Source organism: Bactrocera tryoni, chromosome 5, assembly GCF_016617805.1.
Source record: "Bactrocera tryoni isolate S06 chromosome 5, CSIRO_BtryS06_freeze2, whole genome shotgun sequence".
Lineage (NCBI taxonomy): Eukaryota > Metazoa > Arthropoda > Insecta > Diptera > Tephritidae > Bactrocera > Bactrocera tryoni.
Window position 1 is genome coordinate 7,771,195 of NC_052503.1, and position 19,881 is coordinate 7,791,075.

The 19,881-nt window shown below is 39.1% G+C and overlaps 1 protein-coding gene across 13 annotated transcripts in view; it reads left to right on the forward strand.

Annotated features, from left to right (window-relative positions):
• Window positions 1-19,881, forward strand: part of LOC120778132 (phosphatase and actin regulator 2) — a 220,740-nt gene that overhangs the window by 181,751 nt on the left and 19,108 nt on the right. For 12 of the 13 annotated variants that reach the window (XM_040109846.1, XM_040109845.1, XM_040109843.1 and 9 more), the window contains 3 exons: window positions 12,976-13,296; window positions 17,101-17,403; window positions 19,362-19,701. In XM_040109846.1, coding sequence (XP_039965780.1) covers window positions 12,976-13,296; window positions 17,101-17,403; window positions 19,362-19,701 — 964 coding nt within the window. The remainder of the gene's footprint in view (window positions 1-12,975; window positions 13,297-17,100; window positions 17,404-19,361; window positions 19,702-19,881) is intronic. The other variant, XM_040109857.1, reaches the window with a different exon arrangement.

Below are 19,881 nucleotides of genomic sequence, written 5' to 3' on the forward strand. Positions count from 1 at the left end.
TCACTTGCTAAATTCTTCTTTGTCAGCCTTTTGGTATTTAGCATATGCAACAGCTCATTGCAGCACACATACGTGCACACACTCAGCTCTATGTATATGCGTGTGTGTGTGCTCGCTCATAAATTTTTTGGCAAAATGTCGCCCATTAATTGAAATATATTTAATGGCAGTGCGGATTAGGAATTTTTATTGCGAAAACCGAAGAACAAAAATTAAATATGCGATAAACAAATAAATTACATAAATATATACACTATATACATATGTATGTATGTATGGTATACGCTATTTGTGTTTATACTATTTAAAAATCTATTTTGTTTATTTGGGTTTTGGGTCAATCGAAATTTTTGGATCTTATGTAGCATATATGGTGCATACATAGGTAGCAGTATAGTTTCCAATGTTATAAGCAGACTATTAGGGATGTTCTTTTAAGTTTAAAAATTAAAAAAAAAAATTGTTTTTTTAAGTCTCCTAGTTTGTTATGTTACAATTATTTGTGTTTTATTTAACAATCGGAGGGCATTCATTATCTAGCTAAAAATCTCTATTTATGATATATGGGTAGTCGAAAAAGTCTTTTCGTATTTTGTCAATAGATGTCGTGGCATTCGTAGAAGACGTCGCAGACCCTATAAATAAATGGTCGCGTACTAGTCGCGCAGTTTTTTAGTTATCGAAATGAAGTTTTTCACAAGTTATTTACTTCCCAAGACGCTGCTATAAATAAATGGTCGCGTACTAGTCGCGCAGTTTTTGAGTTATCGAAATGAAGTTTTTCACAAGTTATTTACTTCCCAAGACGCTGCTCATTTGTCAGAACCGTCGATTTCGGATCACTATAGCATATAGCTGCCATACAAACTGACCAATCATAATCAAGTGTTTGTATGGAAAACTTTTACATTTGACGAGATACCTGCACGAAATTTGACGTTTCTAATTCTCCAAAGCAATGCTACAATCTGCGAAGAAATTGTTCAGTTCGGACCACTATAAGCTAAAGCTGTCATACAAACGAATTTGGAAATATTTCATCAGCCGCTTTTTTTATGTTCTCAAAACTCATCTACATTAGGCATTGCCAATAGGTGTGCACCTTAATGAGCACATGACAATATATGCGTGTATTCATCGCAACACGCAGTTGAGAAATTTCGAGATTTTCCTTACTAACGCATACTGACATACATATGTTTGGCTGCGTGACACATACTTGTGGTGCTTTGTGAATTCAAAATTTCGCAGATTGGGTTTTGAAAAGCATAAATATAAGGATAAGTGTGCTATAAAATTAGAAGATTATAACACATGCAGCGCACTGTAATACAAACATAATTACGACAGTTGTACAGTTATAATACATGCGAATCTTATCTCCTCTCAAAGCCTTGGAAAGAAATGGAATTTATCAAAGAATTTAATAATTAATATCGGTGCAAGAAGTACTCGTATGAAACAAAAAGATAGTGGTCCGAGTCAATGTTAGGTCCTCGGAACGTACGCATATCAAGGACACCGGATACATGTCTTCCATCTATTATAACATTGTCGATTTGGTTTCGAACTTTTCGATCCGGAGACATCCATGTATCTTGAAGAATTTTCTTGTGTCGGATTCTAGTACTACAGGCAACCATATTTTGGGCTCTTGCGAAGTCGATCAGCCGTATTAGATTTGAAGAGGTTTCGCTGAATTGTCCGACTGTTGTAACAAAGATGCCTTCTGTATACAATCGCCAAATACAATTCTTACATCGTGCCGGGGGCAGTTCTCACAGGTGTGGTGCGTTCAAAGCGCTCATAGAAGACATCTTTGGTCACATTGTCCTTTTCTTTCATCCGGGCGTGGACGCAATGCAGCGATATGTTGAAGAGCTTCGCTTTGATGCGGATTGTGGACGCTCATCCACCGGAGTGAATGCCAGGGCTCGAAGACTGAATCAATGCTCTCACCACGAACTCCACACCAAATTTGCGCACCTTTATATGGGCACTGTAGTAAATGTCAATAAGACATACTCGTCTCCGACCTCGTCTAATCCATCGTATTTTTTGAGCGGCGCTAATGTCAGCCTTTACTTTTACGAGGTCATCAACCAGCTGGGTATCGACACCTTCTTAATTTATGTACCGGACATTCCAAGTACATGGCCTTAAATCATAGTCCCTTTGTGTTTGCTTTTGCCGTTATCGAAAGAGGGGTCTTTTATTCAAGGCTCTTGTTTCTTTATTTACCGCTATAAAGCCTGTGAGTGGCTCCCGTTTCAGTTTTTACGCATAATTCAATTTTAGAACTAACTAACTGTACAAAAATGCCATTCCGTAAACGACAATATATGTAATGTGCACATGTGTATGTGTGTGTGTGGCTGTGAGCAACAATGTTCTGAATTAATTGCGTAAGCACGCGAAATTTACTAGTTAATTAATTATTGCAATGAATTGACAGTAATATCGGCTAATTATGCCTCTTCCGCACCAGCGAGCTTATGCACGAGCATATGGGTGCGGGTGTGTGTGTGTCCGTGCGTTGGCAGTTAATTTTAATGAAATCTGATAAACAAATTGAAAATAATTTATAACACCATTTATTACATAACGCCCACAAGTGCAATCATTCGCTGGCAAAAGCAAAAATTCAATCGGCCAAACGCAGTTCGGGTGTGTATGTGTGTGCGTGCGAGTGAAATGAGGAGCGGGGCAATTTAAAATTGTAATTAATGTAATTTTTGCGGCGCAGGGAAATCGCTGCAAACAGCGTTGCTCCACCGCACCCCGCCGCCGCTCCCGCTCCCGCTCTTGTGGCAAGTAAAATTGATTGAAGCGCGTTTTGTGTAGTCGTTGATGGTTGTTGTTGTTTTTATATTTTGTTGCTGCTGCCTTTATATTTTGTTGTTGGTTTTTATATTTCGTTGTTGTTGTTGTTTTTACATATATTGTGGTTGTTGTTTTTATATTTTTTGTTGTTGTTGTTTTTTTAATTTTGTTGTTGTTGTTGTTTATTTATATTTTGTTGTTGTTGTTGCTGTTGATATAGAGTGGTACTCGTTTCGGCGTGCATGGCGTATGAGTGACATTTGTAAGTACCGCACATTTATTCAATGCAACAACGTGGCAGCATTAAGCGCACTTTGCAAATGCTCGTGCTGCCTTCAAGTGTGGAAATTAATTTCGATAAAAAGAAAGCATCGGCGCATGAAAAATTGCAAGAAGACAGCAGCAAAGGTTATTTGCCGCATAATTTATTTTTATAATCGTTTAATGGTGCATTAATTATACCTGCTTTGATGCCTCATATGCTTATGAATGTGTATGCATATGTATATGTGTGCGTGTGTGTATGTATGTAAGTGTGACACTTGTGCCTCGCTTTATAACTTGATTTCTTGTTTTATTTCTTTATTTTGATTGAAATAAATGCACAGCAAAATACTTTAGACAACATTATTTGACGATATATCCTTAATTTTTTGTAATTGTAACTCGGTTTTCAAAAAAAACATAATTTCTGCGAGCACAGCAAATCTGAAACTCTATTTTCACCGATTGTCTATTAAAATCCGCCTCTGTAAAGGTAAATTGCTCACATCTCTAATGTGTGAGCACTTTTTCGCCCACTAACCACACACACACACACACACTTCCATACACACACCCCTTTCCGGTTACAACTCAATTAAACATTTGCACTGTTTGTTTACTTTTGCGGTCGTGACGAGTTTATGGCCAACGCGTCCGCGCGCATTCATTTATTTATGTGTTTAAATGTGTTGCAACAAAGTTAAAAATTAATTAAATGCAGACAATTTTTGTTCAGCAACACTTCAGCGCTGTTCGCATGCAACCACAAGCCAAAACAAACCCCTAGTCCAGCAAAAAAGCGCAGAGCCCTCTAGGAATTGGTCACCAATAGCACTTGAGTTGATTTGCGTGCGACTAAGGGCGGTATTTTATAGAGAAAATTTGCTATTAAACTTCTGCCACTGTCTTCATGCTCAAATAATACATTTTAGCTCCACTCTTTACTCATTTGAAAGCATAACTCTCTTTTTCTATTGTCTTATTAGCACTCTTAGTGAAACTTGAGCTTGCTCCTGCCTTTGTTTTTCCAGCTGGCACTGTGCTCGCGTTCATGCTCGTTAGCATTGCACTTCCCTTTTGTGCCCCTAATTATGTTGCACAACCAGCTGTCAGCATTACGTTAAATGGCTGCGCGTTAACTAGATTTTGAATTTTTTAACACAAAAAACCAAATGTCAACACGCATTTTAAATATTAAAGCGCCGCGCTTTGTGCAGCAAAATATTTCAGAATATTCGTCGTTAGCTTTCGTCAGCTAAAATGCAAAATAACGAAAAATGCCTTTTTACAAGTTTACAGGCGAAGGAAAAACGATACAAAATCAACCACTCATATGAAACAAAATTTGAGTTTTGGTTATAAAATGGTTATGTATTGGTTATTATACACTCATATTGTGGTTATATATTAGTTATATTATTGGATAGCGGAAGCCTAAAATTTTATATATATTATTGTAATATCATATAATGAATCGTAAGCAATAAAGAACTCAATTTCTATTTTTTTTCGATGATACGTTGTTTTGCATTTTAGATGACGATATATATTTAGACATACACATATTCATTTATATACATATGTATATTTCTTATTTGTAATATTCGAAATTCCGCAAGTAAGTCATTACCCTCAAGTAGTGAAAAGCCGCATCCAATGATAATGTCATTTTAAATTGCAAAAGTTGCTTACCAAACAACCGACTATCTTGGTAAAGAGAAGAGTTTTGTATACATATCATTTTCGGGCGCCTAAAAGTATGCTTAACTGTTATTGCCTGTTTTGTTTATCTACCATGTTTTCTCCGCGCTTTCAGCAACTTGCTTGCCGAAAAGCCTTCCTCTGTCTGTCTTCGATTGCAAAACACGCACACATATGTATGCCAGACCTGCAATCTAAACATACTTATGTATATACTTGTACATACATACATACATTTATAAACAATAACAAAGCATTGCCGGTTTAATTTTCGCTGCGTTTAATTGGAGTTCTACTATCATTTGATTACAGTTTATGTTTGTGTTTGATTTGTTATTGTTGTTGCCTAACTTTCGTTCAGCCTCTGCAGTGATTTGTAGTTGTATGTGTGCGTAAATAATTGCATTAACAGCATCAGCATTTTGATTTTAGTTTCAGTTTAGTTTTGAACAATTCTTGTTCGTGTTGTTTACGGATAGCCAGAGGTGTAACTAAGTAGTGTCTAAGTGAGATTATGCGGGCGAAGTTTTGCCTCCAATTAGTTGCAAGTAATAGATTGCGTTGAACCTTTCCGGAAATACAGGGGTAGAGGGTATTCCTGCTAATGAAACTATTAGCAAATTTTGAGCCGTTTACTCGTACTTTCTTCACGTCCAAGTCAACAATCATCGGAAGGGACGACACTAAAGCCGCTCAAAAATCAAGGCGATCCTCATTGTTTTTTTTTCGAAATTATTGACTTGGTGCATTTAAATTTGTTCCAGAGGGACAGACAGTCAATAAGGAGGTCTATTTGGCCGTATTGATATTTCTAGATGCTATAACAAGGGCTGAAAGTAAGCGATAACAGACACAAAATGTCTACAGTCGACTCAATTGATTGCGAAGATAGTCGATATCCACATTTAATATACATTTTGGTATACTGTTGCTGGAAGTCAGTAAGCTACAGGGTATATCTATACTGTACTTTGTTAGCGTTTATGATTAGAGCCATTTTAGTTGCAGCCTGTAAAGTCGTGACTCAAATGTAGAACCAGATAACCGATGAACCGGTTAATTATTGTTTGAAGCGCGCAGTGCTAACAAGACGACACAAATTTTGATATCGCTTCAAAGCACCGAAGCGAACTTCTAATTAACCTCCCCTCGGTACCTTTAAAACCAACCAAACTGTCTGACTTGTGCCTCTCTAGTATAGTGAAATCTGCAGTGTTTACAGCACTGCGCCTCCAACTCTGCAGCTGCCACGTACAGCAAACGTCTGGTGCCACATCAGCATATTACCAACTCACCACTGCACCGCTTGTGTGCTGTTAATCCACCACTTGAGTAATTGTTTATTGTAAACTTCCTGGGGAACACGTGTTGTTTGCATTCATTAAGTAAAAACTCGTCATTTATTTTCGCAACTCGCGTTTATAATGATCGTTCGTGTGAATGTGTGTGAGCCGTCATGCTCACAATATGCTCGAGGTACTTGGCAACCGCTGTGCCGCACAAAATAGATGCAAGGGCATGCCATGAACTTGTCCGATTGTATTACCGTTAGCTGTTAGCTGCTGTTTATTTTTATGCCGCATATTTAGCTGTTAACACTAGTGACTGTAGGCGCTTATGACGTCACTTATCACGGGTGGTTGCTCATAGCGCGAGACCCTTTTCAATCGTTTCCTATAGCTAGCTAGCGTTCAGTACATTCCAACGCCCGAAAAAAAATTTGGTGAAAATTGGAAATGAGCCAAAGTAACTAAGAAGGCGCTAAAGACACAGCAAAAGAATTTCAAAGGTACAAACGACTGCACATTAGGGAGGTGCAAAGTATATAAAAAAATTATATTAATCATTGGCTGTTTATGGCTTGTATCAACGTTAATAAAATGATGAGAAATTAAAAACAAAAAACTAAAAATAAAAATTTTGATTAAAAATTGTATGGCAACCCTTTTATTGAGTTTGTTGGCATTAAAGCAAATTTTTCAACTTTCCAAATTAACTTCTGTAAATATCAGTTTTCTTTTCAACTGTATTTTATAAATAAAATACTTTTTTTTAACGAAATCAAGTGGCAACTCTGCATATCGTCACATAAAATACACAATAACGTATCCTCAAAAAAAAACCGAAATTGAGTTTTTTATTGCTTACGATTCACTAAATACATGTAGCATAAAATTTTCAGCTGCCGCTGTCAGAAATAACCAATACGTAACCAACATATAAGCCATTTATAACCGACTTATAACCAACCTATAAGCAATTTATAACCAACTTATAACCAATTTATAACCATTTTATAACCAAAACTCAAATTGTTTTAAATATAAGTAATTTATATTATATCGTTTTTTCTTCGTCTGTAAACTTATGAAAAGTGCTGTTACGTTATTTCGCATATTAGGTGTGGATATATGTATGAATGTAATTGGATTATCTTATTATGTCAACTAATACTTAATTTTTAATCACACTTTTCAAACATAATTAATTTAAAGAACATGTGCCAATCTCACTAAAAATTTTTCAAACCCAAAAAAATTTAATTCTACAGCGCTCCCAGGCTAATATGCGCACAAGCGCTCAAATAGGCAGCCATAGAATTTCAGAATTTTAATATACTCGATCGCCTAATACTTATTGAAATTCTTTGGCGTCGGCTCGCATATTTTCCCGTCCGTTCACGCTTTTAGCCCCTGCGCCGTTGCTAAATATTTCTCAATTCGCTGCTGTTTCTATTTATTTATCTTCGATTAGCGATAGTTGCTTTGTTGCCGAAATTAATTCGCTTTGAAATATTTTCGTGCGCTCGAAGGTGTATTTGTGCGGTCCAAGAAGACCGCAGTGCGTACGAGGAATGTCGAAGCTGTTTATTGAGTGTCTGCCATGGGCGAGCGGCTGTTTTCGCATTTATTTTTCTTCTCGCTTACTGCCGCGCCGCCGCTGCTTGCAGAGCGGCATGTAGGTGAGTGTGACATCAATTAACGTTTACGCAAATCGGCGGCGCAATGTGCTGACGTTGGCGACTGTGGCAAAATATTTATCTGCATACCAGTGACTGAACTTGTATAATAAATGAAATCGACATGAGAGAAAACAGCCTTTTTTTAAACATATTCTCATGCTTGCTTGTTAGCTTATTGGGCTTTAGGCAAACTTCGAGGCATTTTTCGTGACATTTGTTATTGTTCAATTTGCAATTATCCCAATCACTTCCTGCAAGCGTGCGTTAGCTGAATACTTTTTACCGTTAGCTTAGCGAGTTCAGCAACATCGAGAGGGAGAGAAATCTTTGATATGCGATTCTTACGTAACTGCCATCTCGAGTTGGAGGACATACCATATTTTATTGCTCTTTTGCCTTGACATGTACTGTCCATTATCTGTCAAGCGATCCATCTCTTGCAGGAAATTGACGAACGTCAAAGCAAATTGATGGCCGTTTTTATTAAATGCAAATCAAGCTGAGGCCAGTTAGAACTGCCAAGGCGTGTAAGCTTGTTTATTGCGGCAATTTGCTGCCAATCTGTCATTGGTTAGCGTTTTGTTGCTCTTTCGCGGCACTTTAGCTTTATTATACTAATTTTTTTTAGATTGCCAGAAAGTCATTTGCATTCCACACGGTGTAGTCGAAATAAGCCGTCCTTTGGGGGCGATAACATTTTTAAGTTTTTCTAATATTGTTCCGGATGGTTTTTGTTATAGGCAATGATGGTCTTATCATCGTTTTAATGGCCAGATATTTAGGTGGAATATACTATTTGACTCGATCATTTTTTTTTAATGGCATCTGAATTCAGAATAATTTTATATATCTTGTTGTATTATTCTTCTTCATTAGCGTAGACACCGCGTTCGAGGTTATAGCCGAGTTAACAACAGCGCGCCAGTCGCTCTTTCTTTTCGCTGCTTGGCGCCAATTCGAGATACCAAGTGCAGCAAGGTTCTACTCCAACTAGTCTTTTCCACACAGTGAAGGTCTTCTTCGGCTTCCCCCGGTAGATACTGAATCGAGAACCTTCAAAGCTGGAGTGTTTTCATCCATTCGGACGATATGACCTATACAACGTAGCCGCTGTCTCTTAGTTCGCTGAACTATGTCAATGTGGTCGTATAACTCATATAGTTCATCATTCCATCATTTGGTATATTCTCCATTGGCAATGCGCAAAGTCCATAAATCTTCCGCAAAACTTTTCAGAGGTTCTTACCATCCATGCCTCTGCATCTACATCAGGACGGGGATGATGAGTTACTTGTAGAGTTTGCTCTTGGCTTGTCGAGAGGTGACTTTACTTCTCAGTTGCCTACTTGGTCCGAAGTAGCTGTTGGCAAGAGTTATTCTGCGTTGGATTTCGAGGCTGACGTTGTTGTTGGTTCCAAGATAGACGAAATTATCTACGACTTCGGAGTTAAGACTGTCAACAGTGACGTGGGTGCCAAGTCGCGAGACCGACGACTGTTTGTTTATTTTTTCTTGCCCTTGTTCACTGCCAGACCCATTTACTTCTTCATACAGTCTGGAGAATGCAGAACTAACTACGCGGGGGTTGAGGCCAATGATATCGATGTCATCGGCGTACGCCAGCAGCTGCACACTAATTAGAAGATTGTACTTTCTCTATTTAACACTGCAGCTCGACTTATTTTCCCAAAGTGTAGATTGAGGAAGTGGCAAGAAAGGGAGTCACCTTGTCTGAAACCTCGTTTGGTATCCTGACGGAGCTTTTGGTATTGCTCAACGTCAGCTTACACAGCCATATTAGCTTCGCGGGGATACCAAATTCAGACATAGCGGCATAAAAGCAGCTCTTTGTCGTGCTGTCAGAAGCAGCTGCAAATCTCCAAAGAGGTAGTGTGTGTCACGTGTCTTTTTCACGTGTCTTTGCCAAAATTTGTGCGCATGGTGAATATCTGGATATCGTAACGTGTTAGACGGCAAAAATCAATCAGTGATGTCTTGCTTGCTATGCCATATGCATGACAATCACGACATATGTGACCTTCAGTCATTTGGGATACTCAAATGCTGGCGTCCAATCGAAAGTCTTGCAGGAAATTGTTTGCCTTGCGTTGAGTGGAAATATCTGAAAGGGAGCATCACTAAATTTACATAATCCGGTGAAAAAATCCACAATCTTTTAATGTAAATGCCGCAGGCAAATTTCACAGAAAACTAACAATGACGGCATGAACCTGCGTGCGGCAGCCAAAGTAAAAGCTATTTGAAGAATACAAATTAATTTTGCATTCTATCACTCTTTATCTTATTCGGCATTTTCTGTTTTGTTATTGTATTGCTCGGCTAAACAAACCGCAAAATGAATAGTTTGTTGGCGCAATGAAAAGAAAACACTTGCAAAGCAGCCGAACCGCGAACAATGCCGACCCGGTGCTGTTGCGCCTAAAAATGTGCCCACCAAAAAGTACATGACGCATTGCATCATATTCATCAATTTAGAATTTACTTGCGAATTCGCATATAAAAAGGTTGGGATCTGCGCTGAGATTCAACAAAAGGGGGCAAAGGAGTGGATGGCGAAATTTCCGTGGGTGGAGGGTAGACGCTGCGAAAAATATGGAAATGCCATGAAGCTTCAGCCATAAATACGTCACATTTGTATGTATATATGTAATACAAACATACATATGCACATATAAAAACTGAAGGGCTGGTATCCCTACCAAAATTTATCTCTCAGCTTGGCACGTTCCTTGTAAGAGGCTTAAACCGAAAGCTGCGCGATTAAGTTCGCATTATAATTATGCCATTAAATTATCTGTAAAATCAACATTTTTTCTAAATTAATTTCTTATGCAATCAAAAGTAAATAAAGCAGCCGCACAACGCTTATTTACCCGCAGCCGCGGGAGAAAAGCAGAAAATTAGCATTTTCATTCATTCTTCCTTCGCCGGCTCTGGACGTGCTCGCTGACGTATGAAACCATTGGGACAACAGTTGACATGCGGACATCAGAGAAGGAGACACGCTTAGACTTTTTGTTTTCTTATTCTATTTCTACACACACACACACACACACTTGCACACCCATCCCTTTAAGTGAACTCAGCAAGTGATGTCAAGGCAAATGTCGAAACTCCTACTGAGGGTCTTGCCGGCTGAAGAATTTCGTATAAATCCAGGCGATTTTCCAAGCAAATTCACACAAAGGTACACAAAACACGAACACACATGCACGGGGTAGACTCTCTACAACATGTGACCGCAAATTTTATTTAGAGATTTGAATTCTTTCATCAAGTTAATTAGGCGGAAAATGAGAATCCGCAGAAAAGTTTGAAATCAGTACTTAAATCCTGTTCAAATTAGAAATTTCTGCGTCAGTGCAGATTTGGTTTTAGTATCTCCAGCCTTTTCTTAATTGAATGTGCGAAAATTTCACTTAATTTGGTGTAAATAGAAGGTTAAATGTCGCAAATTATAAATTCATTCGAACTTCAGATTTTTGAAAAGTTTTGTCATGCGAAATTTCACAGATGGAAAATTCGGAGGCCTTTTAAAGAATATATGGTCTATTTAGGCATATACGTCTGTGTGAAGAGCAATCCGAAAAGATTCAAGAGTTGTCATTTCATCCAGAAAAATAACAGTTTTTTGCGGTTTGTGGGCCGCTGGAATCATCGGTACGTATTTCTTCAAAACAGATGCCGTTAAGAACGTACCCGTCAATGGCGACCTTTATCGCACTATGATAACCGACTGTTTGATGCCAGAAATTGAAGCATGTGATCTTGGCGACATTTGGTTTCAACAAGACGCCGCCACCTCCCACACATCGCATCAAGCCATGAATTTATTGAGAGCACACTTCTGTGAGTAGATAACTTCACGTGAGCCAGTCGATTGGCCACCAAGATGGTGTCATATCATACGGTTGGACTTTTGCCAGTGGGGATATGTAAAGTCTAAGTCTAGGCGGACAATCCCGCTTCGATTCAGGCCTTGGAGCGAAATATCTCGCGTGTCATTCGCCAATTCCCTGTCGAAATGCTCGAACGAGTCATCGAGAATTGCACTCAACGGATGGACCACCTGAGAAGTAGACGATGACAATAAGTTTCCGTGTTTTTTTTCTTTTAAAAATTAGCGAACCTCGAAGTGGATCAGCCTTTAGTATATATGAACGAAAATGAGGTGCTGAGAGTTTGTAGAAATGGTTATTACAATTCCATTTTGATTTCCATCTGTAATCAGCTCTTAGCTGGTGGCACTGACGTGGTTTTACACACATATAAAATATATTAAACAGTTTTCATGGGAAAGTCTTGTAACTTAACTCTCCAACAACTCCTCATTGCTGTCATACGTACGTACATATGTATGTATTTAATAGTGCAATTTAACTAGAGAAACCTCAAATTCTGTATCCGTGTGTGTGTATGTGTTAAGTGATTGATGCAACACATTGTCGTGACATTTATGGCAACCAGCTCACACAATCAGTTAATAAAATTTCTCCCTTACTCACAACCTTCCCTTCACTGTTTAACCACAACACAATCTGAAAGTGATAAATGAGAAGTTATATGCTGGTCAGCTGCGGTCTCGGCGATAATCATAATTGCTGGTCAGGGTTGCACCCATTCGCTGAGTGGCAGGAAGGGAATCACGCAGTAGCACACAAATATCAAATGGCTTGCAAAGCATTCAAAGCAGCAGAAGAGCTATTTAAAAATAATTACAATGAAAATGTAAAATTTTTTTTTTTTTTGTGTACTGAGAGCTTATTAAATGTTTTTTAAGAGAGAAATTTTGTTTATCTTTAGTTTAAATGAAGACTTTGTAGCGTATGTTTACCGTTTACTTACTGGTAATCACCTTGTAAACTACTTGGTAATGTGTCGTATTAATGGCTAACTAATCCTAAATATAAGTCACTCCAAAAATATCCAGACACTGAGTGCAGACAACCGTTGGCAACCTAAATTCGAAATTGCACTTTCATTTCACGCTCCAAATTATTAGATCACTATTATGAACATTCAAAAATACTTTCAAAATTTTCGTATTGAAATCTCTTCCTGGCTACTTAGCGTGCAGAAAACTGTTGATTGTACAATATTGTCGAAGAGTGTGCCAACATTGTCGTATATAGCACTTAGGCCAAATTGCTTCGAACTCCTTATTACGCAGATCTCTTACGCCGTACTTTCTCTCTCGCCCACAGAAACCAGAAAAGACAAGACTGAGGCACCACACGGTGGTAATGGCGCGGCGCTATCACCCAATACCGAACAGCCATCAGGTCAGAGTTCATTGCTGCCACCACACGGCGGTGGCAATAGCGGCGCGCAATCGAATTACAATCACGTGACACACGTCACTGGTGGCGTTGGTGGTGGCGGTGGCGGGAATGGTGGCAACAGCGGCGGTCGTGATCAGCATGACGGCGCTCCACGCACACAGAATTCCAAATTGGAACGCCCCAATACGCTCGGCACCGGCAAGGTGTCACGTCGCGTAAACATTTGTTATCACAATGAGCACTGTAAGTTGCTGTCACAACATTTTTTGGCATTTACCACACACTTGTTTTGCATTTAAGGACTTTCGAACTAACGACCTAACTGCAACTGTAGTATTTGTACTCGCCACTTAACACTCTGCTAAATATTCACTCACCATACACGCGTGTGACCTCAGCTATTATTGCCTAACTTTCATAGTTCCACTCACAACAACTAAACCACACACACACATTCAAGTTCTCACCCTCACACACTCTCCTACCGCTCATGAACGCACTCTGTAGTTAGCAATTTGAAAGCTGGTGCGCTTTCTTAGCAAGCAGAACTCCTCTTTAGCTATTTTGGGTATTTTAAGGTAGAAATAGGTTAGCCAGTATCATTTCAAATTAAGCTATATACACATATTATGTACTCATAAGTGCCTGTACATGTGACCTTAGCATTGAAAATAAGTGAGGATCTCGAACGCAGTGCTAATTTTAATTGAAATATATTTTTCTCCGTAAAATTAACTCGAAACGTCTTGTAAATATTTACACAAAATTGTTAAGAGCTCCCAAGTGGCCGTCCTCTCTGCGGCTGTGCATGTGTGCTCGCACACTCACACACACACCTACACTCACACAAAGTGCAATTCAATTATGAAAATTGCCTGCACTATTTGCATTTTTGAGCCATAAAACTGCAGTAAAGCGATTATGCTTGGCGGGGAATAAATCATTTTCTGTGTGCCAAGCATTTTATTGCGCAATTCGCTGGCATAAACAAGTAGTTACGTTACGTAATGTTCAAGGAAGAAGTGAAAATTGTAGGTGGTTCTGAAAACGAGCTGGGTTTTAACCAAGGCTCCATGGAGTCTTCACTGCACTATGTGGTGTAGTGGACGCAAATGTTGCAAGCAACCATTAAGATGAATGAGTCAATTAACAAAATGTAGACTAATGGGCAGAATGTCAGCGATCGGTGATAATTGTTATTTATGCGCCTATTATTATACCGAGTAGTTTCAAGCGTTGCCGCTTCATGTTAAGACGACATGTTGAATAATTACAACCAATTTAGTATGCATTTGAAAAAAGTTTCTTCTTAGACTTATATAGGGTTTGTAAAGCGCGAAGCTACTATAAAATGCTAGACCAAACTCAGAGTTCTGTAGCAAATAATATTGTAAATATTGTGGAAGTACTGAGTGTTGTCATCATGGGCTCAATTCTGGATGCTGCATGCGCCACTTTGCTGAGCTCTCATAAGAGCTTATAGTCTTGCTATTCCGTTTCATTGTGGCGCTCGAACCGTTTGTTGCTCTCAACGAAAATATTTTTATAACCGTAATGCTTTTTGTGGACAACCAAGATTTGGTGTCTGCTGGATTTCAAGGACTTTGTGTCGGATTTGCCATGCAGCTGTGCATTTGCAGAGAAAATGGAAAACGGTTACCGTATTCTCTTTTATCCTGCAGCTGCGGCAATTATTGTTATATAACAGGTCCATTTTGAGCCCTCCAAAAGCCGAGTGCCCCTATATAATACCTTGTTTTTATATTTTTTTGGGGAAACATCGAAAGCCGGAGTGCGGAACTTTAATCCGCTAAACCTAACCTACTCCCAACTCAAGACCCTCCAACAGAACTACCAGATAAGGTATTACTTCGTGTGAGTAACAAGACATTTTACGTCTCCTCTATAGTTATAATACCTGTAAGTCTGTATAAGCTTTTCTGTAACCAAATAGTAGGTTCTTGGTTCTATTCCTGTCCTATTTGGGCCATATATACTTTGTTGGATTCGTCTAAAAAGGTTCTTAGCTTTGCCAACTCATCTGCCTTTTCGTTGCCGAAAATTTTCATATCTACTTTGTTAGATTCGTCTAAAAAGGCTCTTAGCGTTTCCAACTCGTCTGCCTTTTCGTTGCCGAAAAATTTCCTAACACAGGGAACCCAAATTGTGAACAAGTAGAGTTGACTAGTGGGCCAGTGAACTTAAAACCTTTCTGCAGCTATTGACGGTGGTGGTTATCTGTGGTGTCTACCAGACAAGCAATACGTCTAATTGCCCGTGTATATGGTTGCTTTCTATATTTTCCTAAAGTTATTCAATGGAACTTCACAGGCCTTCTTTAAACCCAGTTCTTCCGCTGTGAAGATGCTGGCTGAGTTTGGTAGGCGAATGGAAACAGAGCTGGTAATAGATAGAGATTAAAATACCTCTCACAATTAAAGTCCGGTCCTAATCCTGGTTGTTTGTCCGCGATGGACTCATAAACTACTGAACCAATTTCAGCAAAATTTAGCACATTGTGTCCACTTCAACCCAACTTAAAAGATAGGATAATAAAAACAAAGAAAGGCTGGTAACCAGACTTGGGAAAGCAGCCTTAAATTAAATATGAACGTATTCAAAATTGAACCTCAAGTACAATCCCTTGAATTTTTATACCAACAAAAACGTTTTCGCCTCTATTCGTAAATAAAATTTTCATTATATTGAATAGTTTATTATATGAATATTAGTATAAAATGTATACCACAGAAACGTGTGGCCGGATCCACTAGTAATATAAAACGAAAACTCTTCTGACATCAAAAATACCGTAAACAAGTAAGGAAGAGCTAAGTTCGGGTGTCACCGAACATTTTAGACTCTCGCATGATAAAGTGATAATCGAGATTTCAGTATCCGTCATTTACATATTTTTTTATTTTGCTGTAAACTTAATTAGATTAGTAGTTCCTGAGATATGGTTTTAGGTCCATAAGTGGGCGACGCCGCGCCCATTTTCAATTTTTAAAAAAAGTCAGGATGCAGCTTCCTTCTGCCATTTCTTCCGTAAAATTTAGTGTTTCTGACGTTTTTTGTCGGTTAACGCACTTTTAGTGATTTTCAACATAACCTTTGTATGGGAGGTGGGCGTGGTTATAATCCGATTTCTTCCATTTTTGAACTGTCTGAAGAAAACGACTCTATAGAGTTTGGTTGACATAGCTATAGTAGTTTCCGAGATGTGTACAAAAAACTTAGTAGGGGGCGGGGCCACGCCCACTTTTCCAAAAAAATTACGTCCAAATATGCCCCTCCCTAATGCGATCCTTTGTGAATAATTTCACACTAATATCTTTATTTATGGCTTAGTTATGACACTTTATAGGTTTTCGGTTTTCGCCATTTTGTGGGCGTGGCAGTGGGCCGATTTTGCCCATCTTCGAACTTAACCTTCTTATGGAGACAAGAAATACGTGTACCAAGTTTCATCATATTATCTCAATTTTAATTCAAGTTATAGCTTGCACGGACGGACGGACAGACAGACATCAGGATTTCAACTCTACTCGTCACCCTGATCACTTTGATATATTTAACCCTATATCTAACTCTTTTAGTTTTAGGACTTACAAACAACTGTTATGTGAACAAAACTATAGTACTCTCCTTAGTAACTTTGTTGCGAGAGTATAAAAATCGGGTATTAATATACATAATATGGAAGTGAACTCTCCAACAAAGATGTGATAATCATTTTAAGAGATCAAACGGTCCCTTTGCTTCGCCAAAATATGTCACTGAAGCAGAATATTATAATTTTAAGCATTTAGTAGTATATTGAATAAACCACTTTGTGACTATGCTCGTATAAAAATTGAACCTTTGTAAGCTATAACTTGTACTTTACTATAATTCATATTATTTATAGCTAAATGTGTGTTATCCTTAAGCGAATTCACATGATTACATAACTGTAAATTATACTAGTATATTTGTATTGCTCTCTCTCACTCATTTCCCTGCGCTTATTATCATCTGTTCTTTTTCCATTTTGTTCGCTTTCAGATCCCGATGGCGGCGCTGCAGTGAACAATGTAATCGGCGGACCGCCCGGCAGCACACCGCCACCGTACACGGCCGATGGAAAAATGACGAACGCCCAAGGCGGCGGTGGCGGCGGCAGCGGCAATGTGGGGGCTGGCGGTGTTATGCTCTCCGAGTTGCCAGAACCACCGATACCAGTGTCCGAGATTGGTCCAATCCCACCGCCGCCCATGTTCTCCACACCGAGTCCAACATTGATAGCTGGGCGCGCTCATGGGCCGGGTGCGATGAATGATCAAGGTTATCAGGATTATGATTATGACGGTAGGCATAACGGTTATAAATTGCTAAACAAATGTACAGCTCAAACACATAGGCAAATGTGTGTCTGTGTGCAAGTGCATGCTGCCGCAGGCATTCGTTGTTTATTGACTGATGTTAGTGACGAAGGCGAGGCGCAGCGATAATTTCGATAAAGCGGTTGCAATAAATCTCGCTGCTTTTGCTCGTTTGAATAACGGTACGGCTATTTACAATATATTTCATGCAGGCAACGATTCGTGACGAGGCAAGTCATTCGCGCTTAAGATGGATTGTGCGATTTTAAGTAAGCAGCGGAGAAGAGGGTTGTTGTGCTAAATACTATTAAATATTTAAATCAGAAACATACATCGTGACAAAAAATTACCCGGAAATTGTAATTAAATTCCACTGATTTTTTTTTTTTTTCAAAAAGACTACCGTTTACAGGTCTCTTTGTACATGCTTAAACGTGTAAATTTCGAGCCCACATTCATGGAGAGCATTATAACTGCCGATGAGACATGGGTTTATGAGTTTTATATGTAAAGAAGACAACAATCATCGGAATGGAGGGAAAAAGACGAGCCGAAACCAAAAAAAAAACACGCCAAAGCCGCTAAAAAATCAAGGTGATTCTTATTGTTTTCGCGATATTCACGGTTTGGTGCATCATGAATTTGTTTCGGAGGTCAATAGGTGTTCTAATTGGCCGTATTGAGGCGTTTACATGAGAACATTAGTCGAAAACGGGCGGAATTGTGGAAGAACAATTCATGGAATTTAAACGATGATAATACACCACCGCGTCGAGCCATGATTATGACCGAATTTAAAGTCAAAGACGCAATGAATACCATCGACCAACCGCCGTATGCTCTAAATTTGGTTCCGTGTGATTTTTTCTTGTTCCTCTAATTGAAATTGTCGCTCCGCGGTACCCGTCTTCAGTCGATCAAAGAGATAGCACAAAAATTCGCTGAAGGAGCTCAAGGCCATGCCGAAAAGTTTTTATGGAAAGTGCTTCGAAGACTGGAAATATCGTTGGCATAAGTACGGTGGAAATTATTCAATATTTTCCGTTTTATTTACATTTGCCGTGTGCTTTTTTGTCACAATGTATATTTGGCAAATTAAATCAAATCCATCAATTGACAGCAGTGCTTTTATATAAATGTATTATTTAAGATTTTCTAATTATTATTTAGGAATAAGATTCAAGGATTCTATCATTTTTTCTATAATTACTTAAATATGCCTGTGAAACTCATTTTTACACCTCATTTAATGTCTCGTAGTGCTTGTATCTCCTGCTGAACACGCTTTATGTTTCCGTTATATGTTTGTATGCTAACTACACTTGTTTACACACCACTCACCTATTTGGCCACGCGCCGTTAATGCCTCTTCATGGCATTGTTTCATTATCCTGTCGTGACTCTTTTGCGAGCCTTGTTAAGGCGGCTTTTATTGCGCAATACTATATTAACTGAATGCGCGCGTAAACCTTTTACCACTGAAGTGTTGATGACGGCTTCGAGTGTCGTCTCATGGAGGACTCTACCTCAACAGCTTCGCCTAGCGCTCATTCCAACGGAGTAGCATTAAGAGCCTGTTCGCATTTAAGAGCGTGATATTTTGTGTTGTATAATTTTTATTAAGCCGGATGTAGGCTTTGCCAGAGTTTTTACTTTAAACATTTGTTGTATTTCCAAATAATATTTTACACGACACTTTTACTGCTCATAAATAGGTTGTTGCTTAATAATGCCCGCGCAGTATTGCTATTACAACGGCAATGCGCTCATAAATACCGTGTAATGTGGAAACATTGTCGTCTTCCCAGCAAAACCAAGTCATCATCGACGCTTGTACTGTTATCGCAGCGCGCACTCGTCTATACACAAACATTCTTTTTTTTTATTGATTTGTTGCATTTTCTCGCATTTGTTATTCCACTTTCAATCCGTTTATTCGCACAGATCAAGAGCCTGACGACGACCAGCTAGACTCGGATGAGGAGTATATGTTCCAGTTGCGGCAGCAACAACAATCATTACATCCCAATCATGTCGATACACAGCGCGTTGAGGAAATTCCAGCCAAAGAGCCAAAACCAAATGCAGTTCCTCTCAAGTCGGCGCTGAAGAAGAAGCCCGGCCAAACGTCCACCTCATCGCCGGCCACGCCCACACAGGACCACAGCAATGCCAATGGCAATGTGCAGCAAGGTGGTGGCGGCGGCGGCGGCGGTCCAGCAACATCGGCCAGTCAGCGCCCGCTGGTGGTGCGTCAAGACGCAACAAACAGTTATTCGCTCAAGTGAGTATTTGGGGACATTTTCGGGAGCGGGTAGCCTTAATTTATGTACATATGTGGGTAGGTGTTAAGCAAAAAAGGTGCAATTCAAGGCATAATGCAAGACTAGAAGGCAAAAAATTTTAAATTTATAAAAAATCGTGTAAATTTTATGAGTTTTTGTAATGAAAACTGTTTTTTCTT